Genomic DNA, 21,721 nt, shown 5'->3' with positions numbered 1-21,721 from the left:
AAAGTTTAGGTGAATTGAAAATAGCACATTGACACCACTTGCTACATTTGAAATCTTTGCCCAGTGCTTAGTTTTCAAACAGGATTATTCCTCAGCACAGAAGACAGGAATCTGAAGGCAATGGTATCAGAGGCTAAATTGTGAAACAGTTTTGCTATGAGGTTAGGAGTAATTTATTTATTTATTTATTCATTTGTCCAATACACAATACATATGGAAGAGAATAGACATGAAGTAATATATATAAAGATAATATGTAAAAATAGAGGAGAAGATATATGAAAGGAAGAAAATATATCTGATATATGAGATAAAGGAAAGACAATTGGACAGGGGACAAAAGGCAGGCTAGTGCACTTATGTACGCCCCTTACTGACCTCTTAGGAACTTGGAGAGGTCAATCGTGGATAGTCTAAGGGAGAAATGTTGGGGGTTAGGGGGTGACACTATTGAGTCCAGTAATGAGTTCCACGCTTCGACAACTTGATTGCTAAAGTCATATTTTTTACAGTCAAGTTTGGAGCGGTTAATATTAAGTTTGAATCTGTTGCATGCTCTTGTGTTGTTGCGGTTGAAGCTGAAGTAATATGTTGTTGGGCAGCTTTCCAGACTGGACTGTCCTCCTAGATCAAACTGCTACTTCTCTGCTCCAGAGCAAAATCTTACTGTATTGATTAGTTTCACCCAGGGAGGTCCTCAACAGGACTCAGAGCTTTATAACCAGATAACTGCATTCTAACTTAGGCTGCTGCGTGAATCCAGATTGTGTTGCTAGTTTGTGGTTCAGAATGTTCTGACCGCGCTTGAGTAAATCCCAGTTCAGTTACGCCTGGACAAGCGTGACATACTAACACAACCAGTTGAAACTTTTTCCCCCTGTACCGAGTTAAATCTGGACGCAGACATATTTATAAGTTGCTGTTTTTAAGTGCAGCTATACTTAAGATCTTCCATCACTCCTACAGTTAGGTTTTGGAATTGGTGAAATAACAAAAATGTGAGTTGCTGAGCTGAGTTTCTCCAGCCTGCAGCTTCCCTGGTGTGTTGTGACTGTAGCAATTCAAATTTCCACCTTGAGCCTTTGGTTGCACTATGACTATTTGAAGATTGTTATGAGAACAGTGCTCAGGTTAAACATGTCTGAAGGGTACCTGTTTGAAGACGTTTTGCATATATAATGGAAAATCCTGCTACACTACCATTGTATCTTAATCCACTAGGGACATAAGATATGGATGCTCGGATAAAAATAACTTTGCTTTGTAGAGTTTGTTAAATGGCTCATTCCGTCCCTCCAAGTATTTGTAAGATGGCAGGAGAGCAGGAAAAGCTTGTCATTTGCATTGATCATTTCTTCTTTATATTGGACAGAGATATTTGACAGTCACCTGCTTGAGACAGAAGATCATCTGGTTTTGGATCCAGGGAGCCACCTGAAACTCTATTGCAGCACCAATCACAGCCTTTCTATCACATGGTATAAGGAAGACAAGCAACTTTCCCCCAGTGAACATGTCCACATTCAGAAAAATTTGCTAGAGATTCCTGAAGCTACCTATGAAGATTCAGGATTATACTCATGCCGTACGAGGAATACTGGAGGAATTCTGCGTAATTTTACTATCTCTGTTGTAGGTAAGAACATAAGCAGAGGTGGGTTGCACATACTTTAACAACCGGTTCGCCAAAAATGTAAGCGCGCCCATGTCGCGCATGTGCACTTTTGCACATGTGCCTTTCGCACATGCGTGCAATACCTAAAATAAGATTTTTTTCAATGGGGGCAGCTTTCTGCACACCTGCACAATGGTTAGTTAGAATGGGAGAGACCCGCAAATCAGCTGGGCTGCAGGGCAGGACAAGTGAGCCGGAAAGTGAGATATCTAGGGCCGGATAGCATCGAGGCAGTTGGGTGGGGCCAACCAGTTCTCAGAACTAGCAGTTTAGGCAAACCGGTTGAAACCGGCAGCAGCCCATCACTGAATAAGACTAGGAAGGATTGCAGTGATCTAACTGGTTTTAAAATATCCAAAAGAGATTTATTGTTTTCAAAAGAAACACAGGAAGCATCTTGAGATATGCTGAATCAGGTCACACAATTCACGGGGCTCTGGGATATTATCAGCAAAACACCGTCTGATTTTTAGACCAGAGCCTTTCGTACTCTTGCTTATAGATACAGTACTTGGGGCTTGAGGTTATGCATTGTCATACGTTATACCATTTAACAACCATAGCGTCTCAGATTGTATATATTGATTTATTAAATTTGTTATGGCTGCCTCCACTGGGCAGCTTACAATATTGAACTACAAGATTAAAAATGCAATAACCAAGTAATAACCATTCAGATTATAATACAACCATAACTAAAGAAAATGTAACAGTCTCTCCACAAACACACCAATTCCAGACCTTGGAAGACGTCTTTCAGGGTGGTTATAAAGGTGGAGCTTCCTTCGCACAGCAACATCTACAGTGTAAACCTTGGAGTACACATTTAGCACTTCAGTGCCAATTCTCTTTATTTGCTCTTTGTAACAGCCCTTCCTAACATTTTGCCTCTAGTCCTTGAAGAGTGCTGGCACAACAGAAAGAAACAACCAAACCTCCTAATATGTGGCATCTATCCACTGTCCCATAATTACTTGGGGGTGTTTTGTTACAAAGTGCTCACCTGTGCTCATTTTTTATTTTAGATTCATTGGGTTCTGGAGATGATGATGAAGACAGTGATGTGGAGAATGCTCATGTTGATTCTAATGAGGAGCCTTCACACACCCATCGAGGTTAGTATTAGTGTCATTAATCTATACTTACTCAAACTTGAGGATTGTGCCCTTTTTGGAGCAAAGACAAGGAAAAGTATAACCAGGTATCTTCCCTTCATTGCAAAAATCTCAAGGAACCCCAAAGTGTGGGACAATTATTATCATCACTTTGCTATCAAAGATGGCACATGACTTGGCCTGTAATTGGTGTCTTTCAGAATGTTGTGTATCCCAAGCAGAATAAATGCAGTGCTGTCATTCATGTTGGCACATCATTGAGTGCCTGTGTAACATTTTCTGTTGCTTAAACTCTTGTATTGCTTTTTTCCTCTCTTAAAAGCCAGTTCAAGGTTCATCCCCTCCCAGCCTCAGTTATAACACAAAATCCATCTTTGGATTTTGAAGAACAAGAAAACGCCTGTGAAGCCTTCACTAAAACCTGAACGGGTCATGTCATTCTGTTTTTTTAGCACCCTATTGGACACATCCTCATCGAATGGACAAAAAGCTGCATGCGGTCCCAGCAGGAAATACTGTCAAGTTCCGCTGCCCAGCTTCAGGAAATCCCACCCCTTCAATCCGCTGGCTGAAGAATGGGCGGGAATTCCGTGGGGAGCATCGTATTGGAGGAATTCGGGTAAGACCTAAAAGAGCTGATTATTCTTCTTCCCTCCCCTACTTTCTCCTCCTATTCTCTTGGTTAGCCCCCCAGGTTTTGTGAATTAGGGGCTTTGGGTGGAGAGAACTATGGAAACATGTAATATAGAGGAAAAGGAAGCCAAACTATTCATGATGAAAGCCACGTGCAGAAATATGTCTTAGTGATAGATTCCAAAGCCTTTGCCTGTGAGGGCTTAACATTTGTGTGTTAGGAATAGGTCTCTACAAAGAGACCTACCAAAGCCTTAAATACTGGTTGTAGCCCTGGTCTCTTTTTAACTCTCTCTGACATAAACCTTCCAGAAAAATACAAGTAGTCATCGATTTACAAGAGTTTTATTTAGTGACAGTTCAAAGTTAAAATAGCTGTGAAAAAAAGTGACTTACGACCCTTTTTCACACTTATGACCATGTGACCACATGATCCAAAATCAGATGCTTGACAACTGACTGATATTTATGGTGGTTCCTGTGTCCCTCTGTGTGTGTGTGTATTGTGTGTTCTCCTTTTGCGATCATCGGACAAGCAAAGACAATGAGGAATTCACTTAACAACAGTGTCATTAATTTTAACATCTGCAGTGATTCACTTAACCACTGTAGCAAGAAAGGTCGCAAAACGGAGCAAAATTCACTTTTAACGAGTGTTTCACTTAAGCCAGTGTTTCCTAACCTTGGCCACTTGAAGATATCTGGACTTCAACTCCCAGAATTCCCCAGCCAGCATTCACTGGCTGGGGAATTCTGGGAGTTGAAGTCCAAATATCTTCAAGTGGCCAAGGTTGGGAAACACTGACTTAAGCAACAGAAATGTTGGGGGCTTGTAAGTTGAGGGCTACCTGTGTTTCCTGAGGTAGCCGTGTCTGAAGTAGCTGTGTCTGAAATAGGAGTATCCATTAGGCTTATGCTCAGGGAAAAAATTGGTGGCTCTGCAAAACGAAAAAAGCACCAGCGATAACGGTAGTTTGCATCACTTTTTCTGTTCGCAGCTCAGGCATCAACACTGGAGTTTGGTCATGGAGAGTGTGGTGCCTTCCGATCGAGGCAACTATACTTGCTTGGTGGAGAATAAATTTGGCAGCATTCGCTACAGCTACTTCCTGGACGTGCTGGGTGAGAAGGCCTCCCTTCACAAACTTTGAATGGGATCCTAGTATTCTTTATTGGAAAGCAAACACAAAGCGAAGGGAACATGTTGGCCATAAGGAAAGAGTCAGACACTGTATCAGTGGTGAAATACAATTTTTTTTTTAAACTACTGGTTTGGTGGGTGTGGCTTGGTGGGCATGGCACAGGACTCTAGGAGAAGGATATTGCAAAATCCCCATTCCCCCCCGACTCTAGGGGAAGGATACTGCTAAATCCCCATTCCCCCCCACTTCAGGGGAAGGATACTGCTAAATCCCCATTCCCCCCCACTTCAGGGGAAGGATACTGCTAAATCCCCATTCCCCCCCACTTCAGGGGAAGGATACTGCTAAATCGCAATTCACTCCCCACTCCAGGGGAAGGGTATTGCAAAATCCCCATTCCCACCCCACTCCAGGGGAAGGATATTGCAAAATCCCCATTCCCACCCCACTCCAAGGGGAAGGATATTGCAAAATCCCCATTCCCCCCCACTTCAGGGGAAGGATACTGCTAAATCCCCATTCCCCCCCACTTCAGGGGAAGGATACTGCTAAATCGCAATTCACTCCCCACTCCAGGGGAAGGGTATTGCAAAATCCCCATTCCCACCCCACTCCAGGGGAAGGATATTGCAAAATCCCCATTCCCACCCCACTCCAAGGGAAGGATATTGCAAAATCCCCATTCCCACCCCACTCCAAGGGAAGGATATTGCAAAATCCCCATTCCCCCCCACTTCAGGGGAAGGATACTGCTAAATTCCCATTCCCCCCCACTTCAGGGGAAGGATACTGCTAAATCCCCATTCCCCCCCCACTTCAGGGGAAGGATACTGCTAAATCCCCATTCCCCCCCACTTCAGGGGAAGGATACTGCTAAATCCCCATTCCCCCCCACTTCAGGGGAAGGATACTGCTAAATCGCAATTCACTCCCCACTCCAGGGGAAGGGTATTGCAAAATCCCCATTCCCACCCCACTCCAGGGGAAGGATATTGCAAAATCCCCATTCCCACCCCACTCCAAGGGGAAGGATATTGCTAAATCCCCATTCCCACCCCACTCCAGGGGAAGGATATTGCAAAATCCCCATTCCTACCCCACTCCAAGGGAAGGATATTGCAAAATCCCCATTCCCACCCCACTACAGGGGAAGGATATTGCAAAATACCCATCCCCCCCACTTCTGGGGAAGGATACTGCTAAATCGCAATTCACTCCCCACTCCAGGGGAAGGATATTGCAACATCTCCATTCCCACCCCACTCTGGGGCTAACCAGAGGTGGTACTTGCCAGTTCTCCAACTATTCAAAATTTCTCCAGAACCTGTTGGATTTCACCCTTGCTTTGTATTAAGGAGATCAAAGATATAAAATGGAGCACAGTTGAAAATGAAATGGACCGTTTCCATTTTCAGAAGTTCCTAGTCCCTGTGCTGATGAATGCTTGTGAGTTGGGGGCGGGAGGGGCAAATCCCAGGCATTGGCAGCCTGCCATTTTCCTTGGGAAGGCAGAGGCACCATCCTGACCTCAGACTCACCAGATTGCAGGGGGAACCCGAATCCTCTGCTAGCTTCAAAGGGAGACAAAGATCTCTTGGGCCACAAAGTCAGATGAAATTAATTAACCCTGCCTGACTCACTGGGTAGAGCATTAAGCATTTGTTTTCTTATCTCTACATTGTTTATCATCCGCCTTCTCTGGGGGTTACTCTTAATCAGCCCAAAGTCTCTGGAGCCAGCCCTGGCTGGGAGGTCTTCCTGTAGGATTATGGAATATCAGAAGCATAGCAAGTTTTGCTGGTCTATGGTGGGGAAGAAATTATGAGTCCCCCCAAGTTTTGGGCCAAGGCCATTAGTAGTGCTGTGTTCAGAAAAATTGCAAACTGCTACTATTAGATGGCATATTTTAGCTGATTTTGCTTCGTACGTTTGGCCTGCTCTGAATCACGTTCAGTGATTGATGTACACGATGGCACAGTTTAGAATGCAGTACTGCAGGCTATTTCCGCTGACTGCTGGCTGACAGCAGTTTGGCAGATCGAATCTCACCAGGCTCAAGGTTGACTCAGCCTCCCATCCTTCCAAGGTCGGTAAAATGAGGACCCAAATTGTTGGGGACAATATGCTGACTCTGTAAACCACTTAGATGGGGCTGTCAATCTCTGTGGAGCAGTAAATAAGTCTAAGTGCTAGCTATTTATTTATTTATTTATTTAATTAATTTCTTTTATTTATTTATTATTTACTTACTTATTTAATTTATTTATTTTATTTTATTTTATTTTTTTATTTACTTACTTACTTACTTACTTACTTACTTACTTACTTACTTACTTACTTACTTACTTACTTACTTATTTGATTTTTATGTTAGCAATAGCACTTTTTAACAGAGCCAGCATATTGCCCCCACAATCCGGGTCCTCATTTTACCCACCTCGGAAGGATGGAAGGCTGAGTCAACCTTGAGCCGGTGATGAGATTTGAACCACTGACCTACAGATCTACAGTCAGCTTCAGTGGCCTGCAGTACTGCACTCTACCCACTGCATCACCCCGGCTCTCTATTGTTACTGGAGACTCCAGCAGTAGCCTTTCTTGAGAGATATGGTGTCCTTAAGCTGTGCTGAGCAACTGAACATTTTTCCTATTTGTTTCTTGACAGAGAGGTCTCCACATAGACCTATCTTGCAAGCTGGGCTGCCTGCCAATACAACAGCAGTGCTGGGCAGTAATGTGGAGTTCTTTTGCAAAGTATACAGTGATGCACAGCCCCACATACAGTGGCTTAAACACATCAAAGTGAATGGTAGCAGTTTCGGTCCTGATGGAGTCCCCTATGTTCAGATTCTTAAGGTAACCAGATCTACCTTTTTTAAGAAATGGAAGTAGAAAACAATAAACCATTTTGCTCAGTGATCCTTATATGTATAACACAGCTGGGCTATAGAGACCACATCTTCACCATGTGGATGTTAATCAGCAATTGATTTTCCTCAAGAAGTAGATGGGAAAGAAATGATGGGTTGAAGGCAAGAATCTTACTCTATTCACGCTGAAGAATTCTGTTAACACCCATGTCTCTTTCTAAACATAACTTTTAGTTCAAGGCTGACACATGGGTGGTTTTTTTTTGCTTTCAGTGGGTTTAATTTGTAGATGGTTGCTGATCTATAACCTTGCAAATTAAGGCATGCTCAAATGAAGGTGGCACATACAGCCATTGCAATACAGTGACTTCTTTTTAAAGAAAGATATGATAGCTTTGTTGATCTCCCAAAAGAAGGATGGACTCCAAACATAGATATGGTGATATTTTCATTTGTATCAACTCTTGGTAGAGTGTATTGAAAAAAATGTAAGCAAAACCTTTTATGGCCAAAACAACCACCACAAAAAATAATACTTTTCCAGCTAGAAACTTAAATCTCATAGGGTTTTCTTTAAAAAAAATTCTATTATCAGCAAAAAAAAGTTAGCAACAAGTATAATGTATGTACAGCATACCTATCTCAGAAAAGTGGATCTTCGCATACGTATAATAAATTTTGTTTATCAAATTTTAAAACTGCCTATCTCACCCAACGGAGGGACTCTTGAGGGGCGTGCAGATAAAATATTAATATCAAATAATGTAAAGTATTACTATTAAAACATAAAAACAGTATATGATATTTAAGGAAGGTCTATTAAAATTGAATAGTAAAAATTAATTCAAAGGCGAAGGGAGGGGTTTCAAAGAGCTAACCCAGCTGACAGCTCTGTGCTCCTATGTGCAACCCATCCAAGGTTGTGTTTTCATGCCTTTTCCAGAAAGCCAGGGGAGTGGAGACCCACCTCACCTCTGAGGGGAGAATGTCCCAGAAGGCAGGGGCAATGGCAGAGAAGGATGTCTTCTGGACCCTGCCAGTTGGAATTCTTTGATTGGCAGGGTCTGCAACAAGTCTTCCCTGCCTAACCAAGTTGGAAGAATTGATGTTAGGTCATTATTAAAATATTAATAGTAGAAGCACGCAAATGATTCTTCAATCAAAGAGATGCTTGGACACCTCTCTTGTATCGCCCACAACTAATGTTTGTCTGTCTTTTGCCTTTGTTTTGCATTTACCTTGGTAGACAGCAGATATCAACAGCTCAGAAGTGGAAGTCCTCTACCTGCAAAATGTCACCCTGGAGGATGCTGGTGAATACACCTGTCTGGCTGGAAATTCTATCGGCCTATCCTACCAATCCGCCTGGCTTACCATACTTCCAGGTGAGAATTGCAGGGCTTGTAAGAAAGCTGTTTCTGGTTGATTCATTGAAACTAAGAAACAGGAACATTGCTCACAGTGAGATAGGCAGAAAACAAATAAAAAAAGAAATAACGAGGGGGAGAGAGAGAAAGAGAGAGAGTGAGAGGAAAAGGAAAGGAAGAAAAGAAAAGAAAGAAAAAAAAAAAAGACATTTGCAGCTTAACATATCCAATAGCAGTCACATATTACATCTTTCCAGGCAAATCTTTGCCTCAGGAATCTCAGGAAGTCATGGAAGTGGCAGCTTCTGAGGCAGGAAGAACATCACCACGCAATGCAGAACCAACCCTCTAAGAAATTATAGTGACATGAAACAACAACTCCCTAATATTCACCATTTTCAATGCAAAACACTGCAAAAGCTATCTGGCTCAATACAGCAGTGTGAGAACCGCGAAGGCAAGCCAAATTACAATCAGTGTGTCTTTGAAGGAACTTTTGAACTCATTTCATCTCTAGAATGAGGCATGAGCCGTATCATACATCGCCAGGCACCCCCTCTGATAAGAAACAAGCCTGAAAAATAATATGACAACAGAGGAAATGTGATTTAAAAAAAACCATGATGTCATTCTATGAATAAAGATTATTTTTAAATAACATGAAAAATAGCCTAGATAGATATGAATTTATTTTTTTGCCAGTTTCATGCCTCAAATTGAAATGAATAACATCTGAATGTGAACATATATCAGGGACCTTTTAAAATGCATTTGCCAAGAAATTATTGGTAGCAATAATAAATGTTATATGAATATGTGCACATTTTGGAGTTTTTCTTAAAATGTAGATTTCTAAATAATTGATTATAAGCGGCTTTCAAATAGCTCGCTGCCTTTGAAGAAGACCAACCACCCTAAACAATTCAATATTTTTTCCTCTGCTTTAAGTTAAGTTAAGTTTTATTAGATTTGTATGTCGCCTCTCTCTGACTTAAACATCTCCAGAAACATATTCAGGTGTTGATGGTTTAATGATAGAATTAATTAACTGAGGTTTTATTTGCTATTTGCAGATAAAGAAGTGGAAGAAGTATATGCTCCTGAAATCAAATACACTGATATAATCATCTACACTTCAGGGTCTTTAGCTGTTGTGATGGCTATTGTCATTGTTGTTTTATGCCGCATGCAAATCCAGCCAAGCAAGCAGCCTCTGGAACCAATGGCTGTGCACAAACTCTCCAAATTCCCTCTTATCCGACAGGTATGTATGAGAAACAGTGACCTATTGAAGAAAAAAACTGGAAAACTAATCACTGAATTAATTTCAAAGTTCCCCAATCATGAGTAAAGCTATCTATAGGTAGCCCTTGACTTACAACCAAAATTGAGGCCAACATTTCTGCTATTAAGTGACATGTGAGCTTCACCCCATTTTATGACTTTTTTTGCCACCGTTGTTAAGTGAATCACTGCAGTCGATAACTTAGGGTTACGGTTAGGTCGCGGTGAGATATCTAGGGCCGGATAGCATCGAGGCAGTTGGGTGGGGCCAACCAGTTCTCAGAACTAGCAGTTTAGGCAAACCGGTTGAAACCGGCAGCAGCCCATCACTGAATAAGACTAGGAAGGATTGCAGCAGTCTAACTGGTTTCAAACTATCCAAAAGAGATTTATTGTTTTCAAAAGAAACACAGGAAGCATCTTGAGATATGCTGAATCAGGTCACACAATCCACTGAGCTCAGGGATATTATCAGCAAAACACCGTCTGATTTTTAGACCAGAGCCTTTCGTACTCTTGCTTAGAGATACTCAGTGCTTGAGGTTATGCATTGTCACACGTTATACCATTTAACAACCATAGTGTCTCAGATTGTACGTATTGATTTATTAAATTTGTTATGGCTGCCTCCACTGGGCACCTTACAGTATTAAAGTACAAGATTAAAAACACAATAACCAAGTGATAAAACCATTCAGATTTAGAATACAACCATAACTAAAAAAAATGTAACAGTCTCTGCACAAACACACTAATTCCAGACTTTTGGAAGACATCTTCCAGGATAGCTATAAAGGTTGGAGTTTCCTTTGCACAACAACATCTACAATGTGATGACATGACTGTTCATCATAAATATGAGTCAGCTGCCAGATCTCCAAATTTTGATCACATGATGATGGGTGTGCTATAAAGTTCATAACTTCAGTCATACATTTTTCAGAGTTGTTGTAACTTTGAACTGTCTCTAAATGGAGTGTTATAAGTTGAGGCCTACCTCTATAGCATGGAACAAATGTTAATTGCAAACAATAGAGATCTGTGCAGGGGTGAAATCCTCTGAAGACTGTTCCTGGTTCGCTTTGCATATTATTATTATTATTATTATTATTATTATTATTATTATTATTATTATTAATTAATTAAATTTGTATGCCGCCCCTCTCCGTAGACTCAGGGCGGCTGTAGACTCGGGGCGCTGTGTGTGCCTGCATGCCACAGGTACCACCTTGCAGCACTGAAAAAGGAGCATTTTGAAGCCATCAGAGTCTGCAAAGATAAATAGAACAGCGAAGGAGGAGGGATCAGCTGTGCAGAGCAATTTAGATTAGCTAGAAGACAGGAAATCCTGCTACCTGAACTGGTAGTAAAACAAATGCTACCTGTTCAGACAAACTGGTATATCAGACGGTTTGTCTGAACCGGTAGCATTTTTTTTTACTACCGGTTCAGGTGAACCGGTCCGAAGAAGTAGCATTTCACCTATGGATCTGTGGCACACCAAAGGATGGTAAAATACAAGTTCCCTACATCATTAAGGGCTCCAAAAGTTCACTTGGTAAGGTAGATCTGCTACGTTTCCCATGTGCCGACCTCATTTAAGAGTCAGACCAATTCTGGTAAGACAAAATATTACTAGATGGACTACGTACAGTGTATCTATTCTGCTCTATCACCTGAGACCTGCAGCATTTTGTCACTCGAGTCTAGCAGATTCATGTCCCATCTGTTGCTGATCTGGAAGAGAACAACTTTCGGGGACCAATCTCATGTGTGTTCTTGGTTTACCTCAACAGTTCTCCTTGGAATCAAGCTCCTCAGGGAAGTCCACAACATCACTAATGCGTGTTACTCGCCTCTCCTCAAGCTGTACTCCCATGCTAGCTGGAGTTATGGAAGTGGAACTGCCATTGGACTCCAAGTGGGAATTCCCACGGGACAGGTATGCGTATAAGGAGGTGGGATTTTTTTTAATTGCATTTGCTACTGGAGAAGCATAGCTACTTTTATTTATTTTATTTATTATTTAGTTATTAATTATATTTATATGCCGCCCCTCTCCAGCATATACAATATCTCTATGAAAGCTCTATGAAAAATTGAAAAATGTAGGGGAATGGTTATAATTCCTTATCAAAGTCTCTATTATACTATAAGGAGCTGGTTCCTATTTTTTCTGCTGTTACCAAGTTTTTTACATAAAGATATCCACAGACTAATGTTTTTTGTGTCCATACGGAGATGGAACTCAATAAATACCAGTAATATTCAGAACAGATAAAGAAGGAGTATGACACACTTACTTTGTTACATATCTGCAAAGCTTCCATCCTCAGTTTACAACAGTCTTCCACAAGCTAAGGCGTCCCAGATGTGTAGAATTACAGCTGGATGTTGCTCCTCAAAGAAGTGTGCAGCAGACAAAAAGCTCAAGTATCACAGTTACCCTAGGCCAGTCAAATATGCCACACTTGTAGGTGTCAAAAATGCCCTTCAGCCATTCCGGCATATAGGACTATCTGTTAATTGAAAGGTATTGAAAAGGAATTGTTCTAGGTAGTCCTTGACTTAGGACCACGGCTGAGCCCAAATATTATTTATTTATTTATGATTTGATTTGATTTGAATGCCGCCCCTCTCCAAACAGAGCAGCTCACTAAAAAACATTAAAAACATTTGTTATGTTGTTAATGGGATGGTTGTTAAGAGATCTTTTCTCCATTTTAGGACCTTTCTTGCCACAGTTGTTAAACAAATCACTGCAGTGGTTAAATTAGTAACCTGGTCATTAAGTGAATCTGTCTTCCCCATTGACTTTGTTGGTCAGAAAGTCACAAAAAGAGATCACATGATCCTGGGACATTGCAACCGTCATAAATATGAGTCATTCACCAACTGTCTGAATTTTGACCATATTACCGCAGGGATGCTACAATGGTCATAAGTATGAAAGATGGTCAGAAGTCACCTTTTTCAGTGACATAACTCAGTGGTCACTGAATGAACTGTTGTTAGTTGTTACCTGTGCTTGTTATTGAAAACTAATCAATATCCACACTAGTATGACACCTGGAAAAATAATATTCCACTGCTAAGAGGATCCATTGTTACTTTAGTAACTCATGGATCAGCCTAAGACAACAACACTTAAAATCCATTTAGTTTAGTTTTGTTTTTTTTTAATCAAGGTGGCATCCCTGCAGCACATGGTTAATTTTGGCACCTGTTCCCAATTCTGAAGTTGGTTCTTTTTGTTCCTAGGCTGGTGCTAGGCAAGCCCTTAGGCGAGGGCTGTTTCGGGCAGGTGGTAAGAGCAGAAGCCTATGGGATCGATCCAGACCGGCCCGAACGGCCTCTCACTGTCGCTGTCAAAATGCTGAAAGGTAAATGAGGGGGCCCAAAACCTCATCCTTTTTGACTTTTTCGCATTATTGGTGGTATTCTTAAAAACGGGTCTTCGTATCATTTCGGAAATCGGTAAAACTTGTTCCTTTTGCCTGATTAGATAATGCTACAGATAAAGACCTGGCTGACCTCATATCAGAAATGGAGATGATGAAACGGATGGACCAACACAAGAATATCATCAACCTATTGGGTGTCTGTACCCAAGAGGGTGAGTGGCTTCATTTCTGGCCAGGAGGCAGAAAACGCAATGCGGGAAAGGAGGGCATGTTTGGGGTGGCAAAAGATTGAGGAATGACAACTCAGCTGGAATGGGCTGGGGAATTGGGTATTGCAGTTGTAGGATCTATCAGACCAGTGTTTCCCAACCTTGGCAATTGAAGATATCTGGACTTCAACGCCCAGAATTCCCCAGCCAGCATTCGCTGACTGGGGAATTCTGGAGTTGAAGTCCAAATATCTTCAAGTTGCCAAGGTTGGGAAACACTGTGTCAGACTACTGAACTTGAACATGGGCACGCGGTGGACCAGAAGTTAGGACATTTTGGAGGCATTTTCTTAGGCAAAGTGTAATTCATAATATCTAACTGTAGGTCCTCTCTATGTGATTGTGGAGTTTGCTGCCAAGGGGAATTTGCGAGAGTATCTGCGAGCTCGCCGACCTCCGACACCTGATTACACATTTGATATTACCAAGATGCCAGAGGAGCAGCTTTCCTTCAAAGACTTGGTTTCTTGTGTTTACCAGGTGGCCCGTGGCATGGAGTACCTGGAGTCCAAGCGGGTAAGAGGGATCTGGGCCCAATAGTGTCCACTGCTGTCTGTCATGATGGTGCCTCAAGAAACCCTCTTGTGTGTATTAGTCAGCTCTGATCCAGAAATACATAATTTGAATTCACAGCCACAAAAGCTTTAGATTGGGCCTAGAATGCTTTTCTCAAAATGCTGATTAAATTATCATTTTTATTGTGACAAGAGAAATTGAAAATCTTAAGGAGTAATGTTGTTTAGTTCTAATTAATTTAAAATCAGTTAAATTCTCATGCCCAACCACTTTGGGGAATGAGACCATTTCTTAGAATAAAACTCAGACCAGTTTGTTTGTTTGTTTGTTTGTTCGTTCGTTCGTTCGTTCGTTCGTTCGTTCGTTCGTTCATTCATTAGATTTGTATGCCGCCCCTCTCCAAGGACTCAGAGCGGCTCACAACAAGAAACAGTACAAATCCAATACTTAAAAACACTTTAAAACCCTTAATATAAAAACAATCATACATCTCATACAGACCATACATAAAACGGAAACGGCCCAGGGGAATCAATTTCCCCATGCTTGACGACAGAGGTGGGTTTTGAGGAGTTTACGAAAGGCAAGGAGGGTGGGGGCAGTCCTAATCTCTGGGGGGAGTTGATTCCAGAGGGTTGGGGCCGCCACAGAGAAGGCTCTTCCCCTGGGTCCCGCCAGATGATGTTGTTTTTTCGTTGACGGGACCCGGAGAAGGCCGACTCTGTGGGACCTAACCGGTCACTGGGATTCGTGCGGCAGAATCCCAAGAAAGAAATAGAACAAATATGTTCTTTGCTCCAGGAACATTATATAGATTGATGCTAACTAAGTGCTCTGGCATCTTCATTCCACTTCATATTAAGTTTGTTATAAAGATCACAAAAGATACATAAAGATCAGTAAAATAAAGAATATAAATATGTAAATATGAATGATTTGAATAGAGATTTTGTGATTGTATGAAATAATAGGAATATTACTGTAATTAAATAATATGTATAGGAGTTAATGAAATATCCTATGTAGCAATGCAAAAAAGAGTTTGTTGTTGAATTGCCTGAGATCCAACAAGAGAGTGTTCTATATATCAGGCTAAGAAAAAGAAAATTAGAAAGGTGTAAAAGGTCCCTGCTCCTATTTGTGTTAGAAGGAGTAATAAGCTAATCTAGGGTGACATCAAGGTTAATAGTAGAGTCCTTGGGGTTTGATGCAACTCTTTTGTTTTTCTTCCAGTGTATTCATCGGGATCTGGCCGCTCGCAATGTTCTTGTTACTGAAGACAATGTGATGAAAATTGCTGATTTTGGCTTGGCCCGTGGAGTTCATGACATAGACTACTATAAGAAAACCAGCAATGTGAGTGAAAAGACCATCTGATAGCCATGGGGTTACCAGAGGGTCTAATGCAGGTGCTTTGGAAAAGACAAAGCATCATAGGGAAAAACATGGGTAAATTAAAGTACAGTGGTACCTCTACTTAAGAACGTCTCTATTTAAGAACTTTTCTAGATAAGAACCAGGTGTTCAAGATTTTTTTGCCTCCTCTTAAGAACTATTTTCTACTTAAGAATCCAAGCCCATAAAAATTTCTCAGGAAATTTGAGAGCAGCACGAAGGCCAGACAGTTTCCTGCCATTCCCCCTTTAATCCCGGCCATCTCGGGCTTTTCTGGGCTGCCAGAGGAACCTTTCGGTGGCGCTTAATGAGGTTTTGGCAGTCCAGAGCGAACGAAGCATTTTCCTTTCTCTGGGCATTTGGAGAGGAAATAAACCTCTGTCACGCTTCCTTCGCTCTGGGCAGCAACTGTCCTCCACCTCTTCTTCCTCCTCCTCCTCCCATGCAAATTCCGAGTTTTTATTTCTTTCCTAATGGGTTTGCACACATTATTTGATTTTGCATTGATTCCTATGGGAAAAATTGCTTCTACTTACAAACCTTTCTACTTAAGAACCTGGTCACGGAACAAATTCAGTTCTTAAGTAAAGGTACCATTGTACTCCATCCCCAAAACAGCAAGAAGGGGTAAGTTGATCTGGTCATCTAAACTCAAGTGATTTATTCTAGATTTATTTTATTTTGAAACAAGCCAGTTTTGCATAAGATTAAACCAATTCCATCCAATCACTCACGTCTTTAGAACATTAAACCTAGCAAATCACCCAATTCTACCTAATAGCCCTGCAAGGAAAGAAACAAGCAAGCTTTTCCATTACGCAACTCACCATCAAGTCCCAAAAGCTTGGAATACCCTCAGACACTGACCGTGCCATGCCTATGGGCTCATGCCTAGCCAATGGAGTCAAGGGTAGTGATGCCATGGAACCTTTCCAGCACTCTATTGTTGCAAAAGGACTGTGTATTGTGATGCATTTATTATGGCTTTGTAGAAGGCAGTGGGTGGGGACTGTTCTGATTGACTGTCCACTGCCAGGGCCACGCATAAAATCTGGCTGTTTAGGCAGATGATGGTATTTTTAAGAGGAACAGGACCAATGGTAGGGGAACAAAGTACTACAGTATCTATCATTTAATGACTGCCTCCTTTAGCAACCAATCACAGTTACAATGATGATAAAGTAACTTTGCAATCAGCTCTCATATTTATCACTTTCCCTATCTGTAAAGCAAAGGAAAGCTGAACTAAGTTCATAAGCCCTTAGTGACCACTTGACTTAACAATGGACTTGCTGGTTCCAATTGTCACTGAGTAAGGACTACCCATACTGTTGAAAGTATAGATTTAGAAAATAAAGATTTGTTAGAGTTGTGGTAACAATACTATTCATTGGAAGGAGAAGGAGAGAAACGTGTAGCAATGAACTGACAGCTTGTTGTGTTTACATGCAGGGTCGCTTACCTGTGAAATGGATGGCACCAGAAGCTCTGTTTGACAGAGTGTATACACACCAAAGTGATGTGTAAGTATGAGTGTGCAAGACTAGATGGTTCTCACTATCTAATCACCCTATAGAAACGTGCCTGGTAAAATAACTGAGTAATGCTCTGTGGTATTTTGGATCTGCTTCCAAAAGTGTTTTGGGATGTAAGCCTAGCACATATCTGCAACATCTTAAAACAGACATCTAGGACAGTGTTTCCCAACCTTGGCAACTTGAAGATATCTGGACTTCAACTCCCAGAATTCCCCAGCCAGCATTTGCTGGCTGGGGAATTCTGGGAGTTGAAGTTCAGATATCTTCAAGTTGCTAAGGTTGGGAAACACTGATCTAGGATATTGTAGCTTCTGCCATACAGTCCTGGGGAAAGAGCAATGACTCTTAGAGTGTTGTAAATAGATTTTATTCTGGTGTTCCCATCAACTTCTGGGGATCAAATCTAAAGTTGGCACATCTAGAAATAAAAATTGCAAAATTTTTCAGATACATCTCTTTAACTTTTCACCTATTTTTTAAAAACAGAGAAATCTGCCTTATTTTGGGGGGGGGGGGCTGTTGGTCTACCTAAATCCACAATATCTACATTGAGTGGCTGTAATCCATGGAAATGGTTGAAGAGGGAACGTTTTGCATATCAGCTGTGTTTCTAAAATAGCATATTGCAACTCTTCCCTGAGTATTTTAGAAATATGGAGAATAACCAGAAACTATTCTATATCAGTTCCCTAATGTTTCTAGTATATGAATCAAAGTTTCCATCGCAAAGCCAGAGCAATATTTCCATCAAACTACCCTGTTTTCCCCAAAATAAGACATTCCCTGAAAATAAGCCCAATCGGGCTTTGGAGTACATGGCAGTAAGGTCAAACGCTCATTTCAGGGTTCAAAAAACTCTAAGACAAGGTCTTATTTTCAGGGAAACATGGTATCTGTAATCAATCTATTCATTTTCACCCTGGTTTTTGCATAGGGAGATTTCTATTTACCATGCTCTGCCATTTATGGTCACAAATAATTTTTGGTTAATATCTGTAATAATTTTCATTCGCATTTCATTGTGAAGGACCTCTTCTGAGGTTTGCTTGCCACATGGATTGCTTTCTGAATATAGATATATAATAACAACAACAACAACAACAACAACAATAATAATAATAATAATAATAATAATAATAATAATGGGGCTACCTTTGAAAAGTGCTCGGAAACTTCAGGTCGTGCAGAATGCAGCTGCGAGAGCAATCATGGGCTTCCCCAGGTATGCCCATGTTACACCAACACTCCGCAGTCTGCATTGGTTGCCGATCAGTTTCCAGTCACAATTCAAAGTGTTGGTTATGACTTATAAAGCCCTTCATGGCATCGGACCAGAATATCTCCGGGACCACCTTCTGCCGCATGAATCCCAGCGACCAGTTAGGTCCCACAGAGTTGGCCTTCTCCGGGTCCCATCGGCTAAACAATGTCGTTTGGCGGGACCCAGGGGAAGAGCCTTCTCTGTGGTGGCCCCGGCCCTCTGGAACCAGCTCCCCCCAGAAATTAGAACTGCCCCCACCCTCCTTGCCTTTCGTAAACTTCTTAAAACCCACCTCTGCCGTCAGGCATGGGGGAACTGAGATATCTCCCCTGGGTCTATACAGTTTATTCATGGTATGTTTGTTTGTGTGTATGTTTGCTTTTAATAATGGGGTTTTTAGTGTTTTTAAATTATTAGATTTGTTTTTACATTGTCTTTATTATTGCTGTGAGCCACCCCGAGTCTATGGAGTGGGGCAGCATACAAATCTAATAAATAAAATAAAAATAAATAATAATAATAATAATAATAATAATAATAATAATAATAATAATAATAATAATAAATAATCTATTAGATTTGTATGTCACCCCTCTCCGAAGACTCGGGGCGGCTCACAACACAATACACAATGTACAAATCCAACATTAAGAAAACAGATTAAAACCCTTATCATAAAAATTAATCACACACCCCAAGCAAACCAAACATAAATGATAGTAGCTAAGGAGAATATCAACTATACAGTATGTTCACATTCTGAAGATCTTTATTGCCTTCTTACCTTCTCTCTTGCCTCTTCCTCACTTCAAGGTGGTCCTTTGGGATTCTCATGTGGGAAATTTTTACACTGGGCGGCTCCCCCTATCCTGGCATCCCCGTGGAAGAACTTTTCAAACTCCTGAAAGAAGGTCACCGAATGGACAAGCCCTCCAATTGTACCCATGAACTGTAAGTAGCACTGTGCCTCCTCCTAAAGCCACAATTCCCAGCCTGCTTTGTCTTGCAAATGCATTGCATTCACGGCCATAGACTACAGTCCAGTGGAAAATAGATGCCCTTTCCCCCCAAATAGGTACATGATGATGAGAGAGTGCTGGCATGCTGTGCCTTCCCAACGACCCACCTTTAAGCAGTTAGTGGAGGGGTTGGATAAAGTCCTGGTTGCTGTCTCGGATGAGGTAGGTTTGAACTCTCAGGGGATGGTTTCACTGAAGATATCTAAATAGTCGGTTGTTGGCAACAAAAAGTGGGCATTTTGCCTTTATCCCTATGAATACTGATTGTATTTTTTTCCCCCTTTTCAGTATCTGGACCTGTCAATGCCTTTTGAACAGTATTCCCCATCCTGTGAAGACACAACCAGCACCTGTTCCTCTGATGATTCAGTCTTCACCCACGATCCTTTGCCAATCACCCCTTGCCTTTTTCCTTATCACAATGTAAGGACATGAGGAGGGAGACAGGCTGTGGACACCAGGGAAGGTGGCATTTTTGGTTCTTTTTACTTTTTTCCTTCATTCCTAAAGGATTACCTGATTTGAGAACTGAAGTTCTCAGAATGTCCCTGGTCTGCCTGGAGCTATGTTAGCAAGAACTAAAAGTCTCACCAAGCTTCTGGACATCTGCTGCCCAAAGCTCACCAACAAGGACCAGATGGCTTCCTTATTACATATGTCTACCGATGCTCCAGGCACTGATACAGATGCTTCAATACCCTGTAATCTCAGGTCCCCTCAAAGCTGTTGTTGTAGCTGAGCCTTCAGTGCTGAAGACAAGTAAGACCAGATTAATGGGAAGCAACTTAGTCCTGAAAAGAAGGACTCTCTCTAACGGCAGGAGCTCTTAGGAGCATCACAGGGTATCCTGCTTCTTTTTCTGATACCATTCCCAATTTAATAATACTTTAAAGAGACTTCATGATTTAGCAGGAGTCAGCCCGCCAGCTTTCTCAGGCTGTCCCATCCTTACCTGGACACACAATCACAAGGATGTCCTACCTAGGACGTGGACTTTTCCTTCTGGCTCCTGATGTCCTCTGTACATAACCCTAGAGATAAAATATTTATGTACATATCACTTCTAAATGCACATGAATGACCCGCACCCATAAATTATTTTTTTGGAGTAGAACCTCTGCCTGGAGGTTTTGTGTTTTTTCCTGCAGCTCTGGTTGGAACGATGGTTAGACTAGTCTGACCTCAGTTGGTATGCCTAAATCTCTATGTGAAGTTCAAATGACACACGTTAATTTGGTTCTTGTGTAAGGGAATATCTGTGGAGCTTTAGAAAGAAACTCCCTTTTTAACAGCTAGCCATAATCTGCCTCCCCCTCCTCCCCCTCAAATGATCTGTAGAAGCGAAATTGATTTGATTTTTCAAGTTGGGACACTGATACTCTAACGTAGCTAAAGTAACAAAAGACCTGGTGGCACTTCAAATTCCAATATATTTTTTTGTAACAAAGCTTTTGTGAGCATAGCCCATCTCATCCAATGAAACAATGGCTATCTGCAGCTAATTAATTGAGGAAGTAGAGCATAATTCATCAAATATTTTGCTCCAACAATTTTGTGATCTTTAAAAGCCCAGAAGACCCTTTGTTCCTGGTCCACTTTCATGTTTAGCATGGTCCTTGTTTCACATTTTACATCCAAGTTTTGTCAGGTTATCCCTAAGACAGTATTCCTAAATTTTGCAATTTTCCCCAGAGTTCCTTCAAGGTTATTCATTTATTGAAAAATGTAAAAGGAGAAAAGGAGAAGGATGTTTCAGGTGCAGCATGCTCAACCCCTTTCGGTGATACCATAGCTTGGCAGTCTCCAGATGTGAAACTCCCTGCATTATCCAATAACCATGGGCAACACAATTATGCTGATAGTTGTCATCCAGAGCTGGGTTCTCCAGCCTTGGCAACTTTAAGACTTGTGGCCTTCAACTCTCAGAATCCCTTTGCTGGCTGAGGGATTCTGAGAGTTGAAGTCCACAAGTCTTAAAGTTGCCAAGGCTGGAGACCCCTGATTCAAGAGTACAGTATACAAGGTTGTGAGAAAATTGATGCATAGATGCCATAATGAGAGTCATCTCTATGCCATGGAAGAGTTTACATGCTTTGTTTTTCTGGAGGCACACTGCTGGGCAGAATTCAGTTTAGGGATAAAAATTAAGGAGACGTATGAGATTTACACCAGCCCTTAGGAATTCCAGCTGTTTCTGTGTTTTATAAAGAAGTAGATTTGAGCCCAGAAAGGA

At 41.4% G+C, this 21,721-nt stretch overlaps 1 protein-coding gene across 2 annotated transcripts in view; it reads left to right on the top strand.

Moving 5' to 3' along the window:
- FGFR4 (fibroblast growth factor receptor 4) overlaps window positions 1–20,602 on the top strand; it is a 28,491-nt gene extending 7,889 nt beyond the window's left edge. The window contains exons 3-19 of one of the 2 annotated variants that reach the window (XM_070738924.1): window positions 1,373–1,636; window positions 2,701–2,790; window positions 3,243–3,409; window positions 4,422–4,545; window positions 7,231–7,421; window positions 8,682–8,820; window positions 9,876–10,066; window positions 11,883–12,028; window positions 13,348–13,469; window positions 13,592–13,702; window positions 14,085–14,275; window positions 15,509–15,631; window positions 17,123–17,193; window positions 19,283–19,420; window positions 19,545–19,650; window positions 19,777–19,911; window positions 19,999–20,602. In XM_070738924.1, the coding sequence (XP_070595025.1) occupies window positions 1,373–1,636; window positions 2,701–2,790; window positions 3,243–3,409; window positions 4,422–4,545; window positions 7,231–7,421; window positions 8,682–8,820; window positions 9,876–10,066; window positions 11,883–12,028; window positions 13,348–13,469; window positions 13,592–13,702; window positions 14,085–14,275; window positions 15,509–15,631; window positions 17,123–17,193; window positions 19,283–19,420; window positions 19,545–19,650; window positions 19,777–19,911; window positions 19,999–20,013 (2,324 nt within the window). In that variant the 3' untranslated portion in view covers window positions 20,014–20,602. Of the gene's footprint in view, window positions 1–1,372; window positions 1,637–2,700; window positions 2,791–3,242; window positions 3,410–4,421; window positions 4,546–7,230; window positions 7,422–8,681; window positions 8,821–9,875; window positions 10,067–11,882; window positions 12,029–13,347; window positions 13,470–13,591; window positions 13,703–14,084; window positions 14,276–15,508; window positions 15,632–17,122; window positions 17,194–19,282; window positions 19,421–19,544; window positions 19,651–19,776 lie in introns of both variants that reach the window. The other variant, XM_070738925.1, reaches the window with a different exon arrangement.
- The last annotated feature ends 1,119 nt before the right edge of the window (window positions 20,603–21,721 follow it).

The sequence above is a fragment of the Erythrolamprus reginae genome, chromosome 2 (assembly GCF_031021105.1).
Source record: "Erythrolamprus reginae isolate rEryReg1 chromosome 2, rEryReg1.hap1, whole genome shotgun sequence".
Lineage (NCBI taxonomy): Eukaryota > Metazoa > Chordata > Lepidosauria > Squamata > Dipsadidae > Erythrolamprus > Erythrolamprus reginae.
This window is presented reverse-complemented; position numbering and strand designations above follow the sequence as displayed.